Below are 26,225 nucleotides of genomic sequence, written 5' to 3'. Positions count from 1 at the left end.
AGGCAGGTGCACCAGCCCAGAGTGGAGAGCAGTACTCCATCAGGCTGCAGACGAAAGCTTTGTTTGTGGTCAGGAGCTCAGGTGTGCCAAGGAAGGACATTGCACGACAGAGGATGCCCAGTCGGTGACTGGCTTTGGAGACCAGCTTGGAAATGTAAACTTGGCGTTAAACGCAACAAATATTTTCCCAAAAATCACTGAAGTTCAGAAACAACACGGTTTTCATTCTCAAATCATTCGTGTTTTCATTCTGTGCAGAGGGGTGTGAGTGCACAGACACACAAGTGCGTTTCAAAATTACATTTTAAAAGATATATTTGTGCAAGGTTTGTGCCAAAGGGGAATTAAAAAAACGAAACACCAAAGCAGATACAATCCAAAGACTTGTGTGAAACACATTTTTAAATGGAAAGACAACATTTTCCACGCCTCACCACCCCTCCTTGTCCGACAGATTCGTTGCGGAGCATTTCAATGCAGGTTTTGCAAATTATGTAAGTGCACACCTCGAAAGACCACATAGAATTGCCTTCGGTGCAACAGGATCGATTTGTTGTGCGATGGAAGCCAGTTTTATTACCCCAGAAAAAGAGTTGCCATGAAATATAGCACGCCGACAAAAGTTTATGAAACATTTCCTCACTGTGAGTTTTCAGTGCAATGAATAAAATCTTAAAAGCAAGTGTACATCTCAGGGTCGTTTAGTGTTTCAAAGAAACCCACAAAGATTGTGGTTTACAAACAAATTAAAAAAGGAGCTTGATGACGTGACTATACAAGGATAGAGCCCATTACGTCATGCATAAAAGCAACATATTTCACCCGGTATGAACGAGGGTTAGTAACAAGTAAAACTATGAGGGACGAGTGCCCAAATTCTCCCCAACCCACAATTCATCCTCTCCCTCTCAAACCACTATTCCCAACTGCCTCATTCCCCTTCGCATTCACTGCTGACTAGACCGCTGTGCAGAAAACAAGGTGCATAGCAAAACATCAACTTCACGTTGGTCTCTTGTCTCATTTGAACTGCGTGTCCGGCAACTACATGGGAATTTGGGGATGTACACACACAGAGTTATTACACAAAGCTGTGAGTGAAATTCTAGTATCGTCTAAAGCACATAAATCAAGGGCACGTCATCGTCTCACACCCTATTGGTGTCTGCCTTTGGGGTTCTGGTCGTCTGCCTGGACATGGCCTTGATGAAAACACCATGGTGTATCCAAGCATAGTTCCAAGCCAGAAGACCCCAAAAATGTCTGACGAATGCACAGTTTTCTCTTACTTCCAGGAAATTGAATGTCACTGTTACGTTAACAATGACAAGAAATTATTGCTGCTTTCACAACATAGGTGGTGCACTAAAGTCATAGTGCATGTTGTCACGCTGGAATGCAAATAAATTTAGACTGAAAAACCACCACCGATGTGAAAACTGTTTGTGTCGTCATTAGAACCGATAACGAAAGTAAATAACTTTATTAACTTTTTTGCAAGTGTTATCAAAAATGATAAACTAGTGAGCACATCCTTAATCTAATGCCTCGAGACAGTTTGCATTGGATGGAAATGGTTCATTTTCCTTCTTTGAAATGGGAACAGGAAACGTGGCACTTAAAGATCATTCCCGCGATGGAGGAATCGTGTCTTCACTTGAGGTCTGTGCTGAGATAATGATGAAAAGTTATTTTCAACAAAAACGTGATGCATCCTCCTCAAAATGTAATACATTCACCTTCATTCATTGCACAAAGTATCAATGGGCAAGTCTTTTTTTTGTACCTCTGAGAAAGAGTCTTAAACGTTGATGTCCTCCTGAAGAGGTTCCATCATCTCTGGTCGTCTTCCTTTTGAGGACGTCGCCATTTTCGTACTACCGTTCATTATCTTTCTCACACAAAACTTTGACTTTCTTTGCAAGTCAAAAGTCATGAGCACCTTTCATCACAGGCCTGTCACCATGACTTGGAGAGGTTGCGGCGGAGGTCCTTTCCCGGAAGCCAAAGGTTCATGCGGGTGAAGACTCTGCGTCGAACAAGGCGCAGACTCGCTGACATCAACCCCTCCCACGGTTGGAAAATAGGCATGGTGCAGGATCGGTAGCTGGATGGACAAGCGTCGTCGACACCTGCAACAGGCAGACGGTGGTGCTATATTTCAGTGGAAACAAGAACATCATTCGGACGAATTGATTCACCAACTTTCATGTCTTGTTTTTTCAATTTCATACGGGCCTGCTCATATAGTACATGCAAATCCCAAGGATATGAAGAGACATTAGTGTACTTTCACAAAAGGATATTAGCAGCCAAAAGTGAAAAATCAACATAATTTATGGGATTTCAATGTGAGACCCCAGAAATACAAGTTGAGCACTTACATTGGAACGCCCTACATGTCCTTCAATCATAACACATTAATTGCTCAATGTTTTGTTTGAATAATCGAGGCTCATGGAAAAGTAAGGTGATAGAGGGTACAAATACATTTTAGTAACAATGTTACAGTGGGGAGACAGTTTGATAATCAAGCAAGAGAATGAGACAATACCAAAACAGGAAAGAGAGCATGAGAGAGTGAGAGGGGAAGGGAAGAGAGAAGAGGGTTTAGTTTTCTTGGGATAACGAGGATAGGGAGAACATGAGATGATGGTATACCACTTGTTTAAAACTATGGAGGGAGGAATGATTGTACAGTTTCTAAAAGGCAGTCAAAAAACTGGGAGAAAACAGAAAAGAGTAGTCCATCTCATACAAGGCTGCATTTACAAGCTGCTCATGCAAGCCCACCATTCTGAAAAAAAAGAAAGAGTTGAGGTGTGTGTTAAGCCTATGATTTTAGGACTTCAACCTGAAAGGGGTTTCGGGAAGAACACGTACACCTTGGAACAGATTGGAAGGGTCAAATGACTAAAAGAGCAGAGGGAGTTGAACCAAAGGAGAGGAGGTAAAATATATATCTCTTTTCTATAAATAGTTTATTTGATGTCTATTTCTTTGAATATTCAATGATCTCTGTTGTTTAATCGCATTTATTTCATGACCAGGACTCTTTCTCCCAAATTTTGAATTCCAGTAAAAACTAGAAGGGCACTCGTATCGGTGGAGCGCATATCTCCACCAGGCTGATTAGTTTGTTTTGTATCGCACTCATAGGCCGGATCTGGATTTGGACCTAAACTAAAATTTAATCCGCTTGTTCTTGTCACCTAACCAACTCACCCACCAAGTTTCGGCTGAATCTGTCCATAACATTTTGAAATGTCGTGCTATATGTCATTTTAGGCCTGCCACTCAATGGTGAAGAATCACTTAAAAAGTTCTCGGATCCAGATTTGGATCCGGATCTTCACCAAAATCGAATCATTTCGTCCTTGTTACGTACCCAAGCTCTCCACAAAATTTCGTCAAAATAAATCAACAACTTTTTGAGATATTTTGTTCACACACAAACAAACAAACAAGCAGACAGACAAGGGTGAAACCATAACCTCCGCCACCAAAAATAACATTTTATCTTTGGTTGTCAACTCCTGTGGAGCACTTTGCAGAATACACACATGTAAATAGTTTACATATTCCAGAGGCATGATTAGTAAATGCTATGGACACAGGAAACCAGCCAGTCAATGAAAAGCCACTGCTCTTACATTAAGTGACCAAAAGCAAACACTGATCAGAGAATGAGAACCCCCCCCCCCCTCTCCTCCCCACCTGCAATCACCATCCAAAAAAGATTTCATTTCAATGATAGAGCGAGAGTAAACCAAATCGAGTGCCATTACATTGAAAATGAAGCACTCAAGGGTGTTTTAATTTTTCACTCTTTCTTTGTACAAATAAACTTTTCTTTCTGTTCATCATATTTTCATTCCCTTCCTTAAGTATTAACACCATCACCCTCTGATGATCTACCCCTTGTATCTGTGAAAGCTTGGCATCGGTGATTAGAATTTATGGTTCCATGAGAAAGATATAATGAAATCAATATATTTGTACACACGGAATGAGCAACCACGCAAAAAAGGACAACGTCGACCCGTTAGGCCGAGACAAGCACCAGCGCTCCAAAGGAACGGAGAAATGTACTTCGAAGATGTAATCCAGGGTTGCGAAAGAGAACAAAGCAAAACAATTGAGGCATAGAACAGTTCCATGTAGTTTCTCTGATTTTTACTGAATTACCTGCTGTTCCAATGAAACTCCACAATTCCCTGATGCTGTTAGGTGCCTACCGGACCGTACGCTCTAAAGCCAAGCTGCAGCATCTCCAAATCAAACTGCGTTTTAAACTCTTGCTTTGCGTCTCAACCTAAGAGTCGCAATTTCGTCTGAATCTCGATATTTCCCAACGCTGAGAGCACGAGCAGCACATTTGAATGGTCGAAATGGTGAAAAATGGCGTAATATTTTGTCGAAGTACCGCACTGCTAAAGTGTGCCAATGCCACTATTCTCTCCCTTATTTGTGGAGTTCTGTTGAGATGTTTTGTGGTCTCCCCCTCATTGAAGGTCTATTTAGTGGGACGTTTCTGCAAAAGATTTCAAAACTCTACAAAGTTCCAATCCATTGTTGTAATGGTGGTTGAGATTTTTCTTCTCTTGGTGATCATTTTTTTGGCACATAGTCTGTCTGCTCTTTGTGGCTGCACAAACCTTGGCCTATGAGGGGTCGGTGTTCCTTCTCTCCTCTTTTGAATGTCCAACTGCAGTTGTGTACTCCCCATTAATAATGACTTACCATAATTGTTGGGTATTCTTGGTTATACAACCAACTTTGTGGTTAATCCCATTGTGCGCTGGGGTTACCATTAACCAAAAGCAAAAACGAAAATGCCAATCAAGTAAATGCCCACAGTGGTGCACCTATTTTGCTGAAGATTTTCTGCCTGTTGCCCATCTTGCTGTTGAAGGCTCGTGTTGATCTGTGTTGATAGACAGGTATAATCATGGATGAAATCAACAGGACATTGACTGAGGCATGCTAACTGCTGTGGGAAGCGAGGGGAAGCTGACATTTGGGACATTAACCCTTCGTCGTGAATTAACGTTCGAAACATCAACTTCCTCTTTCTTCCCATGACAGATAGCATACCTCAATCAACATTCTGTTGATTTCATCAATTGATTTTGCTTTCTGGCTCTCTTAACAGCTCACCATTCACTCGGAATCCCATGCGGAGCACAAGCACAAACAAAATTCCTGATGGAAGATCATGAACCTTATTTAATATGGCCACTGAAAAAACATTGTACTACATCATCACGACAACATGCAATAGATATAGTTCATTATAATCATCCAAAGACAGTGCAAGGTGTTCCATTGAGGGGAAAGAAAATGGATGTCTCCAAATGACTGCTTGTTTGTAAGATTGGATGTTTTGTGTCCTTCCAGGCATACAACCCACAGATCAATAAAATACATTTCACTGGGCTTGTCCTCGATGCATTAACTTCACACCGTCATCCGTAAGAGTCAACCCTCAAGATTATTTTGAGTGTAAAAATGGAAAAAACTCTCCTCATATGTATTATCATCTATGCATAATCAAATACAAATAGGGAATGTGACTTCAAATTCTCGATTTATCATCAAGTGCAAAATGTTTTCTGATTTTCACAACTCGACCCAAAATTACCTGACAATAAACTTCAGAAGAAGGAGTCAATTTCACACACAGAACCTTTACTTGTCAATTTAGTGTACAAATTGTAGGTTTCTGTGCCAGAGGCACTGCATTAAGCAGAGTCCCGTCATTAACCCGATGATGTGTAAGGAAATGCGAGCCAGTATCGCAGAGTGAAATTGGATGCAAGAGCTTGAAATGAAATGATGTCGACCCAGGAACAAAGCTGGGCGGGGAATTTAGCCAAGGCGATACACCTGTCATGGTTCAATGCACGGTGTCACACAGTGAGCTCAACAGATGTAAAAATCACCCGCGGCGCAAAAGGGCAAACGCTCGCTTAACCTCGATTTTCAGTTTGAATATAGGCCTTGACAGCATGGCATTACGATGCTTTTGAATGTTGGGGTTTTAAGGGAGAGGCATCAACCGCTTGTGGTGCGACTATTGTGAATAACTGGTGAAAATCCCACAACAAATTGAACAGATTTTTATTTTTGCAAATACAATCATGCTGATAAAATTATTAAAAACGTGTTAATAACCAACTTACAGGGACCCGTGGAAATTCCACGTCATGTACAATGTGACTTCGAGTCCTCAACCCCCCCTCCCTCTCCCTCACCCAACCCCAAGTGTTCAACCCTACCACCAACCCAAAGGCTTCAATTAGACCTAAAAGTACACCTTTTAGACCCACAGATGGCATTGTTCATGCTCGGAGAAATTTAAATTAGTGATATTTTTTGGCACTTCCGGAAGTGTTGTGTGCCGTAACTTTCGACGTGTAGTTACATATTTGATCATTTCTGAGTCAAATTACAATAGTTTTAAGTTGTTTCCCTTCATCGGATTTCCTGGGAAATTCTCAAAATTATGTTTTCAAGTGCATCTGCTTTATGCACTTCGCATTCTGCAAAAAAAAAAAAAAAAGTGGAAAAACATCCGTTCAAGTCCAGCGTGATAGGGGTGAAATTTCATGAGATCAGTCGATGCATTTCTGGAAAAGACTGCTAAAATGTGGGTGGAAAAGCTCCGATGGAATGGCAGACAAACTGATCATTCGCAAACGGTCATGTTTGTGTTCACGGCATTTTGACCAAGACCAGATCATGCCTGATCGACACGCCATCGGAGATCCAAAGTATTTTCCTTGGAACAACTGGGGGAAACCTGTGATTCAACGCAACAATGCAACTATCATCAAACGGCCCATGGACGCCGGCAGTGTAACTCCATAGTCGCTACACTCGGCCGCTATACCTCGGGTAACTCGCACCCTCCCTTGTGGCTCAGTGACAAACATGACAACTGCGATCTCACAACCAAGGTGTTTGGGGCTTGTGACTTGGAGCAGCGAGTCCATGATGTCAGCATTGAGGTCACAATATATTCAACAAAACGGTCTTCAAATAAATCAATTGGAAGTATGTGAATTGCCTCATGATTGAAAAGGATTGAATGAAGATGAAGAGCAAACTTAATAACATATAAAAAAAAGCAAATATATTAAACACTTATTATAGATATAAATATGGAAATTTACTAAATTCTACATTTTCACAAGTAATACATAATCATAACTAGAAAGAGCATTCAGAGATTACAGACGCTCACCAGGACTTGTTGAGTGTGGTGTGTTTTGTGTGGCAAAGAAATGCAAGGATGTACTCAATGAAAGGTCGATGATTGTAAATGAAAGGTCTGAATGATCTCAAGGGCAAAAATCTGAAAAGGTGTTAAGGCCGAAGATCTCACAAGGTCTAAAGGGTTCTAAAGGATATAAAGGGTCTAAATGGTGTAATTTAAGTTATTGAGGGTCTGAATTGTCTCATGGGGTCGAAAGGTCAAAAGGGTCTAAAGGGTATCGAAAGGGTCTTAAAGGGTTTAAAGGGTATGAAGGTGTCTAAAGGGGTTTAAAATGTCTAAGAGGTCTTATAAAGACTAAAAAGGGTATAAAGGGGTCTAAAGGGAATAAAGGGGTTAAAAGGTATAAAGGGGTCTAAAGGGTCTTAAAGGTATGTTCCATTCGTATGTAATTAATAGATGTAGTCACGATCCAATAATATGTAATAAAGAGACAAACTCAAGGTCCAACTCAAATTCAAAGAGTGTGCAATTAAAAGACAAACTCACGTTGCAATAGATGGGGCCAAAAACGATATATAACACAATATCTCAAATGGTTAAGGATGGATTCACATGAAACTTGGTGGACAGGTTTCAAGTGCCACAAAGAAGAATTGATTCAATTTTGGTGAAGATCCGAATCCAGATCTGGATACGATAATTATTTAATTTTTAACTGATTCTTCACCATTGAGAGTTGGGGCTAAAAGCGATATTGCATAAAACCTCAAAAAGTTGTCGAGGAATCAGATGAAACTTAGTGGACATGTTGGATGTGCGACAAGGACTAATTTATTTCATTTTGGAGACGATCTGAATCCGGATTCGTGAATTTTTCAAGTGATTCTTTACCGTTGAGAAAGAGGGCCAAAAACGATACATAGCACAATATCTCACATGGTTATGGATGGATTCCACAGAAACTTTGTGGGCAGGTTTGGTGTGTGAAAAGGACTAACTGATTCGATTTTGGTGAAGACCCGGATCCCTTAATTGTTTCAAGCGATTCATCACCATTGAGAGAAAGGGCTGAACTAAAAAAACATCACAATATCTCAAAAAGTTTGGACGGATTCGGTTGCAACTTGGTGGACAGGTTGGATGTGTGACAAGGACGGATTGATTAGATTGTGGTTAATATCCGAATCCGGATCTGGATACGAGGGTTATTTAATTTTTAAAGTGATTCTTCACCATTGAGAGATAGGGACAAAAACGATACATAGCATGATATTTCAAAAATGTATTGGGCCTGATATATTCTCATGTATCAGACATTGCGGGGCAGATGCATTCACTCTGCCGAGTTCCCTTCTAATTTAAATTGAGCTGATTTAAAATGAATATTGTATTTTGAACACGACTCAGGACATGATTGGAAGACGTTTTTCCTTTTAATTTATCGTGGCTTTGAATTAATCCCGATCAAACATTACCAGAGGAGTGAGATAATATTTTTTTTTACCTTCTCTGCCTGAAAACAAAATGGAAAATAATTCCAAACAGGAACTTATTGTTTTTAAGGACATTATAAAGGACACAAACAACAGGCACAAATAACTAATGTAATGTGTTACATAGTGTGGTGTAATAGACACTGCGGAAAATGGCAGTAAAACTTGAATTCATTTATTTATACGACTTTTACAGTCTTTATTTTATTTCACTTGAATTATATACTTGAAAACTACAGACCACAAATTGCCTGTCATAACACTTCCAAGAACCTCCAGTTTTGCATTAATTCAATTTAACCCAAGATAGGCGGACCTTGAATGCCAGTTTAATTCGGTGGACAGGGATATACACCACCTCTTTTCAAAAAAGTAAAAAAAAAAATAATGAAAAACATTTTTAGAGACCTGGTTGATCAAATTGGTGTATGCCATTTTAGGCATTAGGCTTTTCAATCATACAGTTTTTGATGGATCGGGCTGAAATTTTTTGACAAAGAGGTTGATTGCAGTGTGCATAAAAGTGTGGAAGCGAATTTTTGATTTTCGAAAAAAAAAAAATCGGATTTTTTCAAAAATTTCAAAGTCCCGTTGCTATGCAGCGGTGGAGTCCATAGCAACGGTGCTCAAAAGCATACAACTTGATCCTGGTATGAACCTACCAGTCAAGTTTCATCAAAATCGGTTGACTCCTCTGGCCTCCAGAGCTGTCCATTACATACATAGACACAGAAAACCTGAGAATAATGGTAGTCTGGCGACCACCCAACAGACATGCAAACAAACACAGGGAGGTGATCAACATACTTGCCAAATTTTTGTTTGTTTGTTTGTTTGCCAAGTAACAAGAAAGATGTCATGTATTGCATGATGCTTGTGAAATCCATAATACAAATTTACCATTAAAAAATAACTAGTGTTTGAATTCATTGACAAAATACACAAACACTCTACAAATTTTAAGGCAAAGGGATGAACATTGAACATTTTAGAAATGACTGTATACTTTTGGCCAATGTTGACGTTTTGGCCTATGTTGATGTTTTGGCCAATGTTTACCTCAAAAATACTTGTTCATTTAATTCAGTGACCTGATGTATCTTCTTCATATTTCAAGTAAATGGGATGAAAATTGAGAATCTTATAAATTCCACCGAAGTTGTTGGCCTTTGGCCTATGTTGACCTCTTGGTCTATGTTGCCCTCAAAAAGAATTGGCTAGTTGAATTCAGTGACTTGAAATGTAAATCCACTTCTTCAAATTTCAAGTTAATTGGATGAAAATTGAAAATTGAACATTTTAGAAATCTCATCAAAGTTGTTGACCTTTTGCCGATGTTCAATTCAAAAATAATTGGGTGGTTGAATTCAGTGCGAGTCAAAAACGAGATGTTGTGGTATTTGTAAGCATCAGTAAATACCTGTAAATAAACAATTAAAATTGACAGATACATGTTATTAGTTTCATTTAGCATGGATCGGTAAATTGTACTTTTAACTACTTGATAAATTGAGCTAATTTTGACTGTGGATGGCAGTATTGTATGAAATGTCAGGTCAGGCCAGATTAGATCTGTGACTTGCTACAGGTATCATGGAAACCTGTACTAACCTGTTCCATGGTCGGGTTGTCGGCGACTAAACCGTCTCCCCCACCAGGTTTTTTGGTGAGGAGGGTGTTTGGATATGGACACCCAGCACGATAAAAACAAAACCTGTCAAACGGCGGAGGAGCACCTTGTGAGCCAAAGGCCATCGATATCTCGTGCCCAACTGTGTCTGCGGACGTCCTCCTGCAGTTGGGTTACTTCTTATTAGTAGGTTGGTGGCAGGGTTTGCACTCTGGCCACCGTAAAACCCTTCATTCCACAAAGCACAAAAACGCAAAGAAATCTGAAAACACACCCCATGGGAGTACCTCCTGTGCAGCTTCCCTTTGCAGAGCAGCTCACCGGATGACGGGATTGGGGCAACGCCGTCAGGACCTCCAATCTTTGATGATAGGAGGGAAACCATGGGGTAACATCCCTGGGTCAGATTGCGGGAGAGTGTATCGGAGTGGTGCTGAGGTGTCGTCCACCAGGCGGCGGTCTCCTTGGGTTAACCTGATGTGATCCCTTTGGGTGGGTGCCTGGAATGTCCTATCCCTAAGAGAGGATGATCACCTGTCTCTGTTATCATCTGAGCTCAAGCCTTTGGACATCGGTATTGCAGCACTCTCTGAGGTTCGGAGACCGGATTGCGGCCAGGTCATGGTGGGTGGTTACACCTACCATTGGTCTGGTCGCTCTGGTGGTTACCATGCCCAAGGAGTTTTTAGATTAGAGTTGCTGTAGCTGTGTCCGATAAGCTGACTCCAATGATAATTGAGGTAACACCGGTCAACGAGCGTATTATGAGATTAAGGATTCGTCACTCCTTAGCTGTCATTTCCCTGGTCTCTGTTTATGCTCCGACTGAGGCAAGTGATCTCACCGTGAAGGATGTATTCTACGCCACGCTCCAGTCTGTGGTTGATCAGTGCCCCAGACGAGATACATTTCTAGTCTTGGGGGATTTCAATGCATCGACTGGAACTGATAGGGATGGTTATGAGGTGTGTGTTGGTCCCCATGGGTCAGGAACTATGAACCAGAATAGCACTAAGTTCCTTGAATTTGCAAGAAATCATGGACTTAGGGTGGCTGGTTCATGGTTTCAGTGCCCACAAGCTCATTGCTGGACTTGGTGTTCCAACGCTGGCGGGGTGGCAAAGGAGATTCACCATGTCCTCATTGATGGTCAGTGGAGGATGATCCAGAACTGCAGGGTCGACCGGAGTGCTCAGTTCCTCAATACTGACCACCGGCTTGTTGGAACAACCCCTGAAGTTGCACCTTTAATCCAGGAGAATGGTACCATCCCTGCCTAGGCTGGATGTTGGCAAGCTCAAGGATGAGAGGGTAGCTGTGGAGTTTGCGAACAAGCTGAGTGGAGATTTGGGGGGTCTGGGTGCCTTGCGAGGTCCTGAAGAGTTGTGGAGTGCCTTCAAGACCACCATCCCTGATGTTGCTGGTGGATGTCTTGGAACTCACCATCGGGCAAAAAAGAATTTTGTCTCTTAAGGGACACTGGATACCATTGACCAGAGTTGCAGGGCCAGGCTGAATGGCAGAGCTGAGCTGTTCAGGGAGCTGAGGCGTAAAATTGTACGTGCGCTAAGGGTGGACAAGGAGGCCTTTGTGCGAGGAATCTGTGAGGGGGTAGAGCATCACCGATGGTCAAGTGATTCTCGTCCTGCTTACAGGGGAATTCGCACATTATGTTCATCCAAGCCCATCCCTCGGTGTACTGCAGCGAGAGTAGAGGGTGGTGGGCTCTTGATAGAGGAGTCCGAAGTGAAGGCCCGCTGGGCTGGTTACTTTGACCGGTTGTACCCGGCTGATCCCCCAGCTGTCGAGTTGGACGTCAGGGGTGTTACAATCCCTGTTGCTGACCCTCCAATCAACTGTGGTCCACCTTCACTTGTGGAAACACCGGCTGCGGTGAACCAGTTGAAACGGGGCAAAGCTCCAGGGATCTGTGGCATCCATGCTGAACTTTTCAAGGCTGGTGGAATTGCTGCACTCGTGTCATTGTATGCAGTTCTGTGCTCTGCCTGGAACACAGGCATCATCCCAACTGACTGGAAGAGGGGCCTTGTTGTCCCTCTCTGAAAGGGAAGGGTGATTGCCAAGACTGCAACAACTTCCGAGGGGTGAGGCTGCTCTCAGTGCCGGGCAAGGTCTTTGCTCGGATAATTCTTGAGAGGGTTTGCCACCATCTGCTTGAGCACTAGCGTCCAGAGCAGTCAGGCTCTACACCAAAGAGGTCAACGATTGACCATATCCTTGCTCTTCGGGTCCTCACCGAATGCAGACGAGAGTTTCGGCAGGGGCTGCTTGCAGCCTATGTTGATCTCCGTAAAGCATTCGATTCAGTGAATCGGGATGCCCTCTGGAAGATTCTTGGCCTTCGTGGAGTGCCACCAAAACTGATCCAACTGATGTCTGAACTCTACTCTGGTACTGAGAGATGTGGTGGTACCATCTCTGACTTATTTCCAGTTGTTACTGGAGTTCATCAGGGGTGTGTACTGGCCCCCACACTTTTCAACACTTGTATGGACTGGAGTTTCAGGAGGAAGTCAGAGAGATCAAGTTGTGGTGCATTGTTTTGGAATGTCAAGATCTCTGACCTTGATTTCGAAGATGATGCAGTCATCGTTGCGGAGACTTTAGATATCCTTTTGGGGGCCCTTGAGGTGCTGAATGAGGAGTTGGAGCCACTGGGATTACGGGTTTCCTGGGTCAAAACTAAGATCCAGGCTTCCAATGACATCTTGGATGCTGCTTTCCTGTGTGTGCCTATTTGTGGTGAGGATGTTGAGGTCGTGGAGGGATTCACTTACCTCGGCAGTGATATTCATGTCTCTGCTGGCTGTGAGTCAGAGGTCAACAGATGTCTGGTCGAGCCTCGGGAGTCATGGATTCATTGGATGATGGGGTGTGGCGCTGCCGGTACCTGTGCGGGACGATGAAAGTCCGAGTCTTCAGGTCCTTGGTGCTTCCAGTCTTGCTCTATGGATGTGAGACTTGGACTCTGACCAAGGATCTGAGACAGAGACTTAATTCCTTTGGTACCAGGTCTCTTCGGAGAATCCTTCGCTATCGCTAGCCAGACTTTGTGTCTAATGAGCGGTTGCTGAGAGAGACTCAAATGAGATTTGTTACCTGCATAGTCCGTGAGCGTCAGTTGCGGCTGTAAGGACAAGAGGCTCGTTTTCCTGACGCTGATCCTGCTCACCAGATTCTCTCAGCGAGGGAGTCTCGTGAGTGGAGGAGGCCAATGGGTCGACTACGTGCCTCGTGTTTGCAGCAGGTTGATCGGCATCTCAAGGAGATTGGGATGGGCCAGGCATCTGCCGAGGGATGGCCAGACAGAGGCCACTGGAGTACCGGCAGAAAGTGGACGCAGCGACGCGCTGCTCTGGCGCATGCTCCCATACCTGACCTGACCTGCCTGTAGTAAACTACCTGGTGAGATTCATGAAGGTCCTAGAGCGTTATCAGATGAAACTTCCAGTATGGACGAGAATCGCCTTTGCTGGAAGGCACGGGATTGTTCTGTGATACTATATTTACCAACAAGAGGGAGGTGGAGAGAGAGATGGGTGACATGATGAGCCGTGTGTTTCCATCGTCCCCGTGCTCAATTTAACTCCAATGAGTGAACGAGGTGTTAATGCCCAGAGCGGTTCTTAATGTGTGGAGCCAATTACAGTCAGGTTGATTAAAACTCATTAAGACTGTGTATCAGTGAAGAATTCCTTTGAGCTTTTGATTAATCCTGGACAGGCCAGCGTATGAGAGAGAACACCGCGACAAGACTCAATTGTTCAACGGTCCTGGTGGACAAGGTGAACATTCATGAGTTGTGCTGGCAGGACTGGGACACTGGGTGACGGAAACAATTCAACACAGGAATCGGAGTTCGGCACTGTATTTTATGGTGAACTTCCTTATTTACCTTCGCCATCGAAGATCGGAGGTTACTGTTTTCACCCCTTTCTGTTTGTTACTTACGAAATCTAAAGATTTCGTAAGTATATTGATGACTTCCGTTTTTGTTTGTTACTTATGAAATCTAAAGATTTCGTAAGTATATTGATGACTTCCGTTTCTGTTTGTTTGTTTGTAGGCACGATAACTTGAGAACAGAAGAAGCTACCAATGTCAAATGACACCACGTGATTCAGCAGGGTGATGGCGAGTGCTGATTAGATTTTGGTCAAAATCAGTCAAAGGTCAAGGTCACGATGGGGTCAAATATTCGACTTTTGATGGTTTGGAACAGATAACTCGAGAACGGAAGAAGCTTCCAATGTCAAATTACACCATGTGATTCAGGAGGGTGGTGCCTAGCGCTGGTTAGATTTTGGTCAAAATCGGTCAAAGGTCAAGGTCACTGTGAGGTCAAACATCCAAAACATTCGATTTTTGATGGTTTGGTACAGAATCATCGCAGAAACTTCTGGTTTGCCTCGCTACCTTCTCAAGAGACAGCTTTTATTAGACAAGGTCAGAGGTCAAGTTGACGATTTCGTAAGTACCAGTCTATGACTGCTTGTTTGTTTGTTTGTAGGCACGATAACTCGAGAACGGAAGAAGCTACCAATGTCAAATTGCACCTCGTGATTCAGGAGGGTGATGGCTAGTGCTGATTAGATTTTGGTCAAAATCGGTCAAAGGTCAAGGTCACAGTGAGGTCAAACATCCAAAAAATGATAACTCAAGAACGGAAGAAGCTACCAATGTCAAATTACACCACGTGATTCAGGAGGGTGGTGGCTAGCGCTGATTAGATTTTGGTCAAAATCGGTCAAAGGTCAAGGTCACAGTGAGGTCAAACATCCAAAACATTCGATTTTTGATGGTTTGGTACAGAATCATCGGAGAAACTTCTTGTTTGCGTCGCTGCCTTCTCGAGAGACAGCTTTTATTAGACAAGGTCAGAGGTCAAGTTGACGATTTCGTAAGTACCAGTCTATGACTGCTTGTTTGTTACTTACGAAATCTAAAGATTTCGTAAGTATATTGATGTCTTCCGTTTCTGTATGTTTGTTTTCACCCCTGTCTGTTTGTTTGTTTGTGAACAGTATTACGGAAAAACTTCCCGACGCATTTCGACGAAACTTGGTGGGGGGGTTAGGTATGGTCCAAGGATCATGCCATTAGATTTTGGACTTTGTCCCCCCCCCCCCAAAAAAAAAGTTAGAGAAATTTTTTTCTTTTTTTCCATTTCTACATGTTTTCAGTGATTTCAACCCCCCCCCCCCCAAAAAAAAAAATGTTGGAGAAAAGAACTATAACTCTGTCAGCACTGTTGACATCATATTTAATTAATAAGAAATAAGGTTCACTTGAGTGACCCAGCAGTATTGGCGGCGGAGGTTTTGAACTCTTCCGAGTGCTCCCCCTCCAGTTTGACTTTGTATCTGTTTCGTTGAAATACAAGTTTCAAAAACGTTACGTTGTTGATGCAGTCACCAACATCACTCAGAAGTCACTGAGCCCGACTGACGAAGATCCATTTAATTGGGAGATGACCACCTGTACGTTCGTTTAGATCCTTGGATTGCAGTCATTGGAGAACATGCTGGGTTTGGCACCACAAATAACACGTACACTAAAGGGAAGGAAAATCCTTCGGTGCATGTATACCCCTGACATTCAGTGATCTGAAATGTAAATTTTCTTCAAAATTTAAGTCAATTGGATGAAAATTGAGGATTTGAAAAATTTGACAAATTTGTTGACATTTTGAACTCAAAAACAATCAGCTTCTTGCTTATGCCAAACTCTACCATGTGGTGACGTTTCGTGAAGATGGTGAAGTTAAAAATTGTGACCTCTTGGCGATAAACATAAAACAAACAGACAAACAGAATAACGCAAACAACCAACCAATATACTTGAAAAATCTTCGACTTTCGCAAGTAAGAAAATAACCGAACCAATAAAGATACTTGGCAAATTAATTATTATTATTTTTTTTTTACCAAGTAACAAAAAATATGGCGTGCAGAGCACGATACTTGCAAAATCCAAATCTATACTAATAAATGTGTGTCTCCTCCATAACTCCAAAACCATAAAACCGACCAACCGGAAACTTTGCATGCACACTAAGAAAACTCCAAAGGAGTGCATGAGTGAAAATTGGATGTTTGGGTTAATTAAAACACCCCTTTTAAAGATAATTAACAGCCTTACTTAAGTATATTCTTCATCAGGCGATGCTTGGCCACCTCGCTCTCTGGGTCTTAATGCATTTCCTGGGTTACCTAAGTGGGGTCTAAAGCCGGCATGTTTTTTGTCCTGTTCAGCGATGCCTTGACTTGGAACACGCCACAATGATTTCTTTATGACAAAGTGTTTTTGTTTCCACTTTCCTCACTCATATCATCACATGCCTGTTCATAATAGCTATGAATCGCTGGGTGCATTGCAATGCTTATAAATGAGATGCTAGCATTTGTGGCTTCATTTCATTTCTGCACATGTGATAACCTCGATAATCTCTTAAACAAAACTGAATTACAAAATTTAATCTCCAGAATCGAACATGGCAGCAGTTCCGACTCCCCAAAAAAGAATGTCCATATGTCCAATTTGGACATAATGACATTTTGGGTGTCTCCGGGAGGTGTATGTTTAATATGATGGTTTGGTGATTGCTAATCTGCAATTCATTGATGGCCACACTAATCAAACATCATGTGCACAACTTCATTGCAGTTGCACAACTTCAGTGCAGGTGCACTATTATGATGCAAGGACATCTTGCAATACCAAGATATCTTTGAGATTCCACATTGGCAAAATTGAGCAATAACAAAAAACACATTTTTTTCTTTCAGACCGCCATTTGACCTTGACCTTTAGCTTGGAGGGGTATGATGTAAATTAAGTGCAAATGCGCATTACACGAGGCTATCTAGCAAGGAAAATTTTGGTCCAATCAGACAAAAATAGTCGAGTTTTTTCTTTACAAGAAATTTAAAGTTTTCTATAACCAAATTAAGGTCAAAAAAATGTGTCAACCCTGTATAATCATGTCAATGGGATGAAATTGACGATTGATGTCACCTTGACCTTTTGACCTCAAAACAATATGCTTCTGTCTTGTGACTACCTCAGCAGGTGGGTGGTTATGCTTTGTTAATATTGGAGTAAAATTACGACCTGTTGGTGAATGACATACAAAAAGTTGGACAGAGAGAATAACAAACCAGACCAACCAATATACTTGCGAATCTTCGATTTTGCAAATAACAAACAAATAGATTCAAATGCAATGCCCTCACCTCTGGCAATGGTGGTGGTAGTAGTAGGAGTAGTACAAATAATAATGATATTAATAATCATAATAATAGCAAGAACTGCCACATTAAAACTGCTGGCAGTGATGACCGGTTGCCAAGATGTCTGGCTTTGATACAACATGGGATTGACAAGACACGGGATCCTGGAGACATTGTCTGTATCAATTGAATTGGCATTAAAATTACCTGAACACGAAGTAATAAATGTTGACACCATGGGTCCACGCGGTAAACAGGGACTCCCCGAGGGAAACGAGGCCCAGCACATCTCTCTACGATTCGGGATTGATCAGTTATGGACCGAGTAACATGCCACATTCAATCTATTTATTACGTATGCAGTTAGCCCTTTTTCCTGAATACTTAGTCGGTATCAATTGAATTGGTGTTTGAATAACCAGAACACTAAGTAATAAATGTTGACACCATGGGTGCAAAAGATAAACTAGGACTCACCCGAGTCTAACGTGGCCCAACACTTTTCTCTGTGGCGCGAGATTCACAAGTTATAGACCGAGGAACAGGCTATGTTCAAGATATTAATTATGTACACAGTTGACCCTTTATCCTTGAGCCATTGGCGGTATGAATTGATTTGATAATCCTGTAACCTAAAATGCGTACAGGCGCAGCCAAGCAAGCCAAATTCACAAAAAAAAAATTTCTGAAAAGCTCTCAGATTCAAACAATTAAATAATTCTGGCTGCCAGATCTTGTGGCCAATCAGATTGAAATTTAAAACATATTTCCCATGACAACTAGATCATAATTCTGAAGTTTCACATCAAAATTTTTGGAAGAAATCCTTTCATTAAAACGTTTGGGCTTCAGTATCTGCCATGATCTTTCCTGGAAAAGCCACATCTCCAAGCTGGCCTCCAAAGTCAGTCGCTGACTGGGCATCCTCCATCGTGCAAAATCCTTCCTTGGCACACCTGAGCTCCTGACCATGTACAAAGCTTTCATCGGCAGTTTGATGGAGTACTGCTTTCCCCTCTGGGCTGGTGCTCCCACCTCTCACCTTTCTCAGCTTCACACTGTGGAAACCAAGGCATTTAGGATCATTGGTATCTCCTGCGATGAAGCTGAGTCTTTGGGTCTCTCACCACAAGCAGGTCGGTGGCCTTTCTGTCTTCTCCCATTTCCCCTCAGGCCTCGCTCCGCTCCTGCTCATATTTCAGCAGGGTGCTCAAGGTCTGCCCGCAACCCCTTCTGGTATAACTACCAAAATCACGAATCACTGCTCACCATCATTCTTTCATTCTTCTTTTCCCCCGCCTTTGGAACAAACTCTCACACTCTCTTCAATCCCACTCGTCCCTCCAGGTCTTCAAAACAGCCGTTCACCACCATCTCTTTTTTTCCCCCATCCAAAACCTCGATATTTTCTACCCCCATTTATCCACCCCAAACCCACCTCCATCAAATTCCCTGCTTTCCTTCCTGAAAGTCCCTGTAGTGTTCATCTTGTTTACCTCATGTACACCACCCCATCCCTCTCCATTCCACAGATCTAATGTCTCTGTTCTCCACTGTTTTGTGCTTCCCTCTCCCACGCCTCTTGTCTCCTGCTCCCCTTGTTATACATTTAGTGTGTTAGCTCTTATATGAGCCTTGACATTGCATATTAACAACAAAATATACCATCAGAGATGGGGAATCCCCAACCATTGAATGAAAAAGGTCATACATATTCCAGATAATGAGGGAGGTGAATTGGAAACAAGACACCATTTGGTCATGATCTCGAAAAAGTTCCCCAGGGGTGAGGAACGTAGTAACCAAAAATAATTAAAATCAGATAAGCGATTTTCCATTTATTACAAAAATAATTTTTTTCAAGATGGCCGCCCCAGTCGGCCATATTAGATCCGGCCACGCCCAAAATCAATAGGGTTCTTCCTTTTCAGGTGGTACATGTGTGACCCAAATTTCATATCGATATGGCGAAGAGTTTATGAGTTATCGCACTCACAGCTATAAATGTTGACACCCGGACGGACGGACGGACGGACAGCCGGACAACCTGGATGACAACAATATCTCCCTTCCGCCACGCGGCGGGGGATAAAAAAGAGAAGTTTCGCCTCAATCTGTCCAGCCGTTCTGGAGAAGAAGATTTTTTTGAAAAGTTTTCAAAACAATATGGTTGCCAAACCACGTGACCAATGGCATCATAATTTTTCTTTCTTTTGTCAGTTGTTGTGAAGATGACGTTCAATAAATTTCCAATTTTTCAGACGCAGCATTCTACGTGTCGAATTTTCACCAGGATACCACTTCATCGATGACATCACGGTTAACATCACTGATACCCTTTGTGGAGATCTTGGCTGAGCCATATTTCAATTTTTTCGGCATGAGCCAGAGAATAAGACGTTCCAAGTTTTTCGGTTTTCAAAGATGGCGCCGGTACCATGTGACCTATGACGTCATAATTATCACTTAAAAATTCTACAAAAAAGGACATACTACGGTGAAAATTTTGTGTCAATTGGATGAACGGTTGCTGAGAAAATGAACTTAAAAGCGAAAAAAAACCCTAAAATTACCAGCAGATAAAAATAATAGGATACCCAGCCTGAAAGGCCTGGTACCCTCATAATCATAGTTCCCTCCCAAGGAACACTTTTGGCCCATCAGGCAGGCGCAATGCTTGGCAACCTTTGGTTGTTTGTCTGTGCTCTATCCCTTTTAAATACTGAGTTCAAGCAAGGAAATAGCACATACCTTTGTTTAAGTGTTTGGTATGCTTGGCTGTGTTTTGAAACGCCAATCTCCCAGACTTCGAACGGATGTGCTAAGAGTCTAATCATTGCACCACCGATTCCAATAAAATAAAGGACGATTCGTAAAGAGAAAAAAAAAATCAATCTTATTTGGACAACAAGCACCTGATTTACAAGTGGATGATTTAACGTCATGATTAATTTTTCCTTTATTGATCCTTCACATGCAAGTGATGCTGTTTAAAAGGGTTGGATTTAAAAAAGGAAAAATAAACCTCCATAACCAGACTACGCTCTCAGCAAATTAGCCACATTCTACACGACCCATCGTTTGTTTACCTCCAATGTGATTGCCAAATCAGTTTCAAGGAGCAGTATTAGAGTGTCAAATGGTGTGCTGCTTGCATAGCATGTTTAGTGGGAATTTGATGAAGTTCCGAAAACATTTATTGGCATCAAAGAATGGCCTCTTGTGTTGAAGTTACTTGTGAGGGTATTATTAATTAATTTCAACTTCTACTACTACTACAACCACTTTGAGTGACCTGTCAATGAGTTATTTATCATGTCTGCCCTGTGATGTTGAAGACGACCCTCTATTTTGTATTCCAGCCCACCAGCACTCAACTTCCAAGTAATTATAAAAAGGAACAACTTGAACATTTTCCGGCGGAATAAGTGTTCTCCACCACATTAAAAACCTGGGGAAATCACGGTATTGGAACAGCCATAAAATCTGCATAACTTTTGTTCATTGGGTTATGATACTGTGGAGTTCATCAGTACAACGCTTCCTTGGGATTCTGAAACATTTATCGGCATCAAATAATGCCAAACATGTAAATATACCCACATTTGAAAGAAAAAAAAAATCTTGAAAATTATGTACCGCTTTTACTATTACTATGACTATCATTATTATTTTCAATACTAGCAGGCTGTCAGGATGGCCGAGAGAAATGCACACTCATCTCTATGCTGTCGAAAAGAAAGATTATAATCACTATTCTCAGCACAAAATTAGCAATCTGCGTGGGCCGCGCAAGAAGCCAAAACAAATAGGAAGCAAGACAAAAGAGCAATCAGAGATTGCAGACCCTCGCCAAGACTTGTTTTGTGTGGTTATGTGTGGTGTACTTTGTGTGGTGTTTGTGTACTGGTGTTACGTAATTAATGAGACATAATTAGAACTGCCACTTTATAACTTCTGGCAGTGATGACCGGGTACGAAGACGTCCCACTTTGATCGGACACCTGACCCCGACCCATGACGTGTTTTGATTCTTATTCAATTGAATTCGGAATGGGGTTAAAATAAATTCAATTCAGATGAAATGGAAGACCAAGTTGGTACAGTCTTGCATTGGAATCATCAGAGGGAACCCAAACAAGCAAAAGGAAAAGATGAAGTCATCAGGAGGAACCAGGGATGGGATTCCTCTACCCTCAAACCCATCCAGAAACAGCCAAGTGAGCCTTATTAAAAAAAAAATATAAAAAAACCCACATCAAAAAATTAAATCATTCTGCCTGCCAGACCATGTATCCAATCAAGTTAAAGTGATGCAGAATATGAGTTCACAATTGTGATCTAGTAGTGATGCGGAATAGGACACACATGCCCGACCATGTCAGGTCAGGTCAGATATGGGAGCATGTGCCAGAACAGCGCGTCGCTGCGTCCACTTTCCACCGGTACTCCAGGGACCTCCGTCTGGCCATCCCCCAGGCAGATGCCAGACCCATCCCCATCTCCTTGAGATGTTGATCAACCTGCTGCAACCACGAGGCACGTGGTCGGTCCATTGGCCTCCTCCACTCACAAGACTTCCTCGCTGAGAGAATCTGGTGAGCAGGATCAGCATCAGGAAAACGAGCCACATGTCCATACAGCCGCAATTGACGCTCATGGACGATGCAGGTAACAAATCTCATCCGAGTCTCTCAGCAACCGCTCGTTGGACACAAAATCTGACCAGCGATAGCCAAGGATTCTCTGAAGAGACCTGGTACCAAAGGAATTAAGTCTCCGTCTCAGAGACTCAGATAATTAATTATTCTTATTATTAATTATATTTTTAATTATTATTCTTATTATTATTAATTATTAAATAATAAATTATTAATTAAAGACATTCTCAGAGAATTAAGACTCCGTCTCTAAAGACCATGTGATCTATTAATTATTCGTGAACTCCCTGGTATCCCCAAGGCTTGGGGAACATGTGGGTGAAGTTTCCACTCGATCAATCAGGCCGTTCTGGAAAACATGTTTCAAGGTTTATTCTTCAAAAAAAATCATCGCTGCCAAACCATGTGACCTATGACATCATAGGTGGAGAACTTTGTTTGTACATGGATAGGTGATATTACCTGTAAAGTTTCGCCTCTCTCTGTTCAGCGTTTCAAAGAAGATTTTTGAAGGATTTTATGTTAAAAAAAGGCTTCCAAACCAGGAGGCCGATGATGTCATCAATTTTTTTCCCCACCATAAAATGTCGTCCGAGATGACCCTCAAAATTTGCATAGTGATCAGATAAAGCATTCGGCGTTTGCAATTATGACGTCAAAACGAATCCACCTCTGACATCTTCAAAAAAAATCACATCTTTCCCATGGGGAATACTTGACATGTGCCAAGTTTCAATTTTTTTTTTCCATGGAGCGGTTTCGGAGATACTGGTTGCGTTACCTGAACAGCTTGTTTTTCGTGCCGTGCGTCACGCTGTGCCGTCTATACGGCCCTCATCGGCGTTCTTTGAAACGGTTGGAACAGTCGTCTTTGGCAAGCTGAGATAGCAAGTGATATCGAATAGTCGTTCAACTTTCTTATTTCATTAAACTGTCTAATTTTTGTGACTACTTAGTTTACCACTCATTGTACAGCAATTTCCACGGTAAAGGACACAATGATAAAAATACAGTGTAGTACTGTACAATACGTGGCGGCGTTAAGTCCAGTAGGTGAGTTAATGCTGGCACCATGGACAAATTGCAAATTCCTGCCCGAACCAGCAGAGGGCATTGCATCAGCGACACAGCAGCACCCTCAGCCAATGATGCCACCCCGCAGCCTTGTGCTGCATATCAACGACGATGACTAACACAAGCTCCTAATATGGCAGTGCTACAAAGTAATTACTATTTTCATTCACCGCATTTGATAATATAATTGTATATTTCAAGGCAGATGCCATCACTTTGTTGAGGAAGTTATGGATACAAACAAAGATCCAAATTTTGTTCTTTCCTTTTGCTGTCCCAATAACTGAACATTTAGTATCCACTTTTTCTCACTCTCCATGACCCGACATGCCCACCCGTCCCAACACTCGTCCATTCTATTCACACCCATCTATGATCATTTTCTTAAATAATATCATAACGAACATCATGATGACAATGCTCACCTTCCTAATCCATCAATGGGAAATCATATTGAAATGAGAAGGGCACTTGGAAGAGTGCATACCTCCGCCCTGCAATGCCTGATCCAGGAGAACATATCTGGCGCAATACTTTTTTGAGATATCTTGCCATACATCGTTTTTGACCCTATCTCTCAATGATGAAGAATCACTTAAAAATTCAAGTAATCGGATCCAGACCCAGACCCGGATCCAGATCTTGACCAAAATCGAATCAGTTCGTCCTTATCACAGACTGAACCTGTCCAGAAAATTTCATTTGGATCCATCCACAACCTTTTGAGATGTCATGTACACAGACAAACAGACAGAAATGGGTGACAACATATCTCCTTCACCTTCGGTGGCGGAGGTAATGATTGCAATTCTTTCCAAACAAGACAATATTTTCGTCCTCAAAATTATTTCCCTTCTGTCCCACTCCTTCCCCTTTTCCATAATCCTCTCTTCTCTCCGTTTTCTCCATTTTTGAATCTTCCCGTTTTAAGCCCCCACCCTCCACACCCTAACTGCAAAAAAATTATAAGCCTTTCGTGCCCCCTATTGGTCAGCGATCCCCAAAATTTGTGCCACTTTATATCAAACTCACCACGTAAGGACAAGAAGAATGAACATTCTTTCGAGAAGTTTCTCATGCTCTTTGACTATCACACGGATGAACGATCATCGACTGAGGCATATGTTTGGCTGCTGCTTGCAGGCTGCTTCGAAGACAAGGAACTTTTAAATTACCATTTTCCTCCTGTGCCAAATATAATCCATGGTTAATTGTAGTTGTGCAAGGACCCTCACTTCCTGATAAATCATAATAATTTGAGATTCATTCAGAATCTAAAAAAGAAATGGAAAAATTGGCAAGCCTTCCAATCGTGATGAACAGCCTGGTGATCGTTTCCTTAAATCAGGCCAGATGTTGGCTTCAGCACTTGATTTCATCATCCAATGAGGGGGAGTTTTTGGGGCAAGCAAATTTTTAATTGGGAGAATTTTTTCCTTCCTCTCTATCCATGCAGGCTCATTGACAATAATCTGGCAAAGCCTTCTTAATATATGGACATTCACAAACATTTCCGTCATTTTAAATCCCCATGGTTCATTTTTTAAGCATAAAGCATTTGATGGTTGATAACAAAATGAAGAGCACTCAAGGAATGTCACGATTTCTATCAAACTCCAGCTTGCTTCGATCATTTCACTAAATGAACTCCGTGGCCCGAATGCAGATAAAAGAATTGCAAGATTTCATTTAACACTAGGCCCAGAAGTGTCAGAAATAGTCGCCTGACCTCACTTATGATCCACTGCTTCACATTATTGCAAGCTCTTGCTGTCGCACCTGTAATGGCATACAATTCCCAGTGCAAATGCTATTGGTGAAACTCTTCCTGCAGAAACGTTACGGGTGATAAAATTCGGAGCCCCACCACCCCCATTAACCTTCTTGCCAGAAGCTCTGTGGTTATCCACAAACGATGGCCAAATGGTTTGGGTGCAGTCCAACCATCTGCCACGGAATTGCTGAAGGCACAACATGCATCAGAAACTGTGATCCCAGCCATTGTGGAATTGTGGAAACTGAAGTGTTCAAATAAACATACATACATCCATATATATATATATATATATATATATATATATATATATATATATATATATATATATATATATATATATATACATATACATATACATATACATATACAAACATATCGATATACATATGTGTGTGTGTGTGTGTGTGTGTATATATATATATATCTGGAAAAAAATAAGAGACCACTCCAAAAAAAAATTAAATCAGCATCTCCACATGTATGGCAGCCATTCCAGTGTCTGTTGAATTCCAACACAGGCACACCTCATTCTACTTAGTGAGGTACTGATTAGGTGATCACCTTAACCGAATCTTATTTAACAAGGAAAAGTATAACAACCACTGCTGTGGTCATCACTATCCTCTTGCAATAGGACCAGCTGGATGGCAAAAACAGTGCTAGTAGTATCTCAAAAATGAATTGGAATCAAAAAAATAACTATTGACCATGCCAAAAGAGTTGAAAAGAAAAGTTTTGAGTGAGGAAAAGAAGGGTTCAATTCTGGCTTGAATGGCAGAGGGATACAGTGAGCGTCACGTTGCTTCCATCCGTAAAACTTCAAAGACGGCGGTTCAGAAGAAAAAGGTCAAGCAGCAGACATTGGGGCCAACAAAGCTACAGACTGGCAGAGGGCGAAAACGACTTTCCACTGACCGGGATGACCACCAACTCATTCGAATGTCAATGAACAACCGTTGGATGACATCAAGTGACCCACAAAAAAATGGCAAACGGCAGCTGGGGTGAAGTGCACGGCGAGGACGGTTCGAAACAGGCTCCTCGGAGCAGGGCTGAAGTCGTGCAAAGCTAGAAAAAAGCCCTTCATCAATGAGAAGTAAAGAAGAGCCAGGCTG

At 41.9% G+C, this 26,225-nt stretch overlaps 1 protein-coding gene across 2 annotated transcripts in view; it reads right to left on the bottom strand.

Annotated features, from left to right (window-relative positions):
- Positions 1–219: 219 nt before the first annotated feature.
- Positions 220–26,225, bottom strand: part of LOC147028312 (gamma-aminobutyric acid type B receptor subunit 2-like) — a 92,438-nt gene continuing 66,432 nt past the window's right edge. For both annotated transcript variants that reach the window (XM_085878598.1, XM_085878597.1), the window contains one exon: positions 220–2,132. In XM_085878598.1, the coding sequence (XP_085734724.1) occupies positions 1,949–2,132 (184 nt within the window). In that variant the 3' untranslated portion in view covers positions 220–1,948. The remainder of the gene's footprint in view (positions 2,133–26,225) is intronic.

Source organism: Eptatretus burgeri, chromosome 4 (assembly GCF_056783735.1).
Source record: "Eptatretus burgeri isolate ZD-2024b chromosome 4, Ebu_testis_v1, whole genome shotgun sequence".
Taxonomy (NCBI): Eukaryota; Metazoa; Chordata; class Myxini; order Myxiniformes; family Myxinidae; genus Eptatretus; species Eptatretus burgeri.
This window is presented reverse-complemented; position numbering and strand designations above follow the sequence as displayed.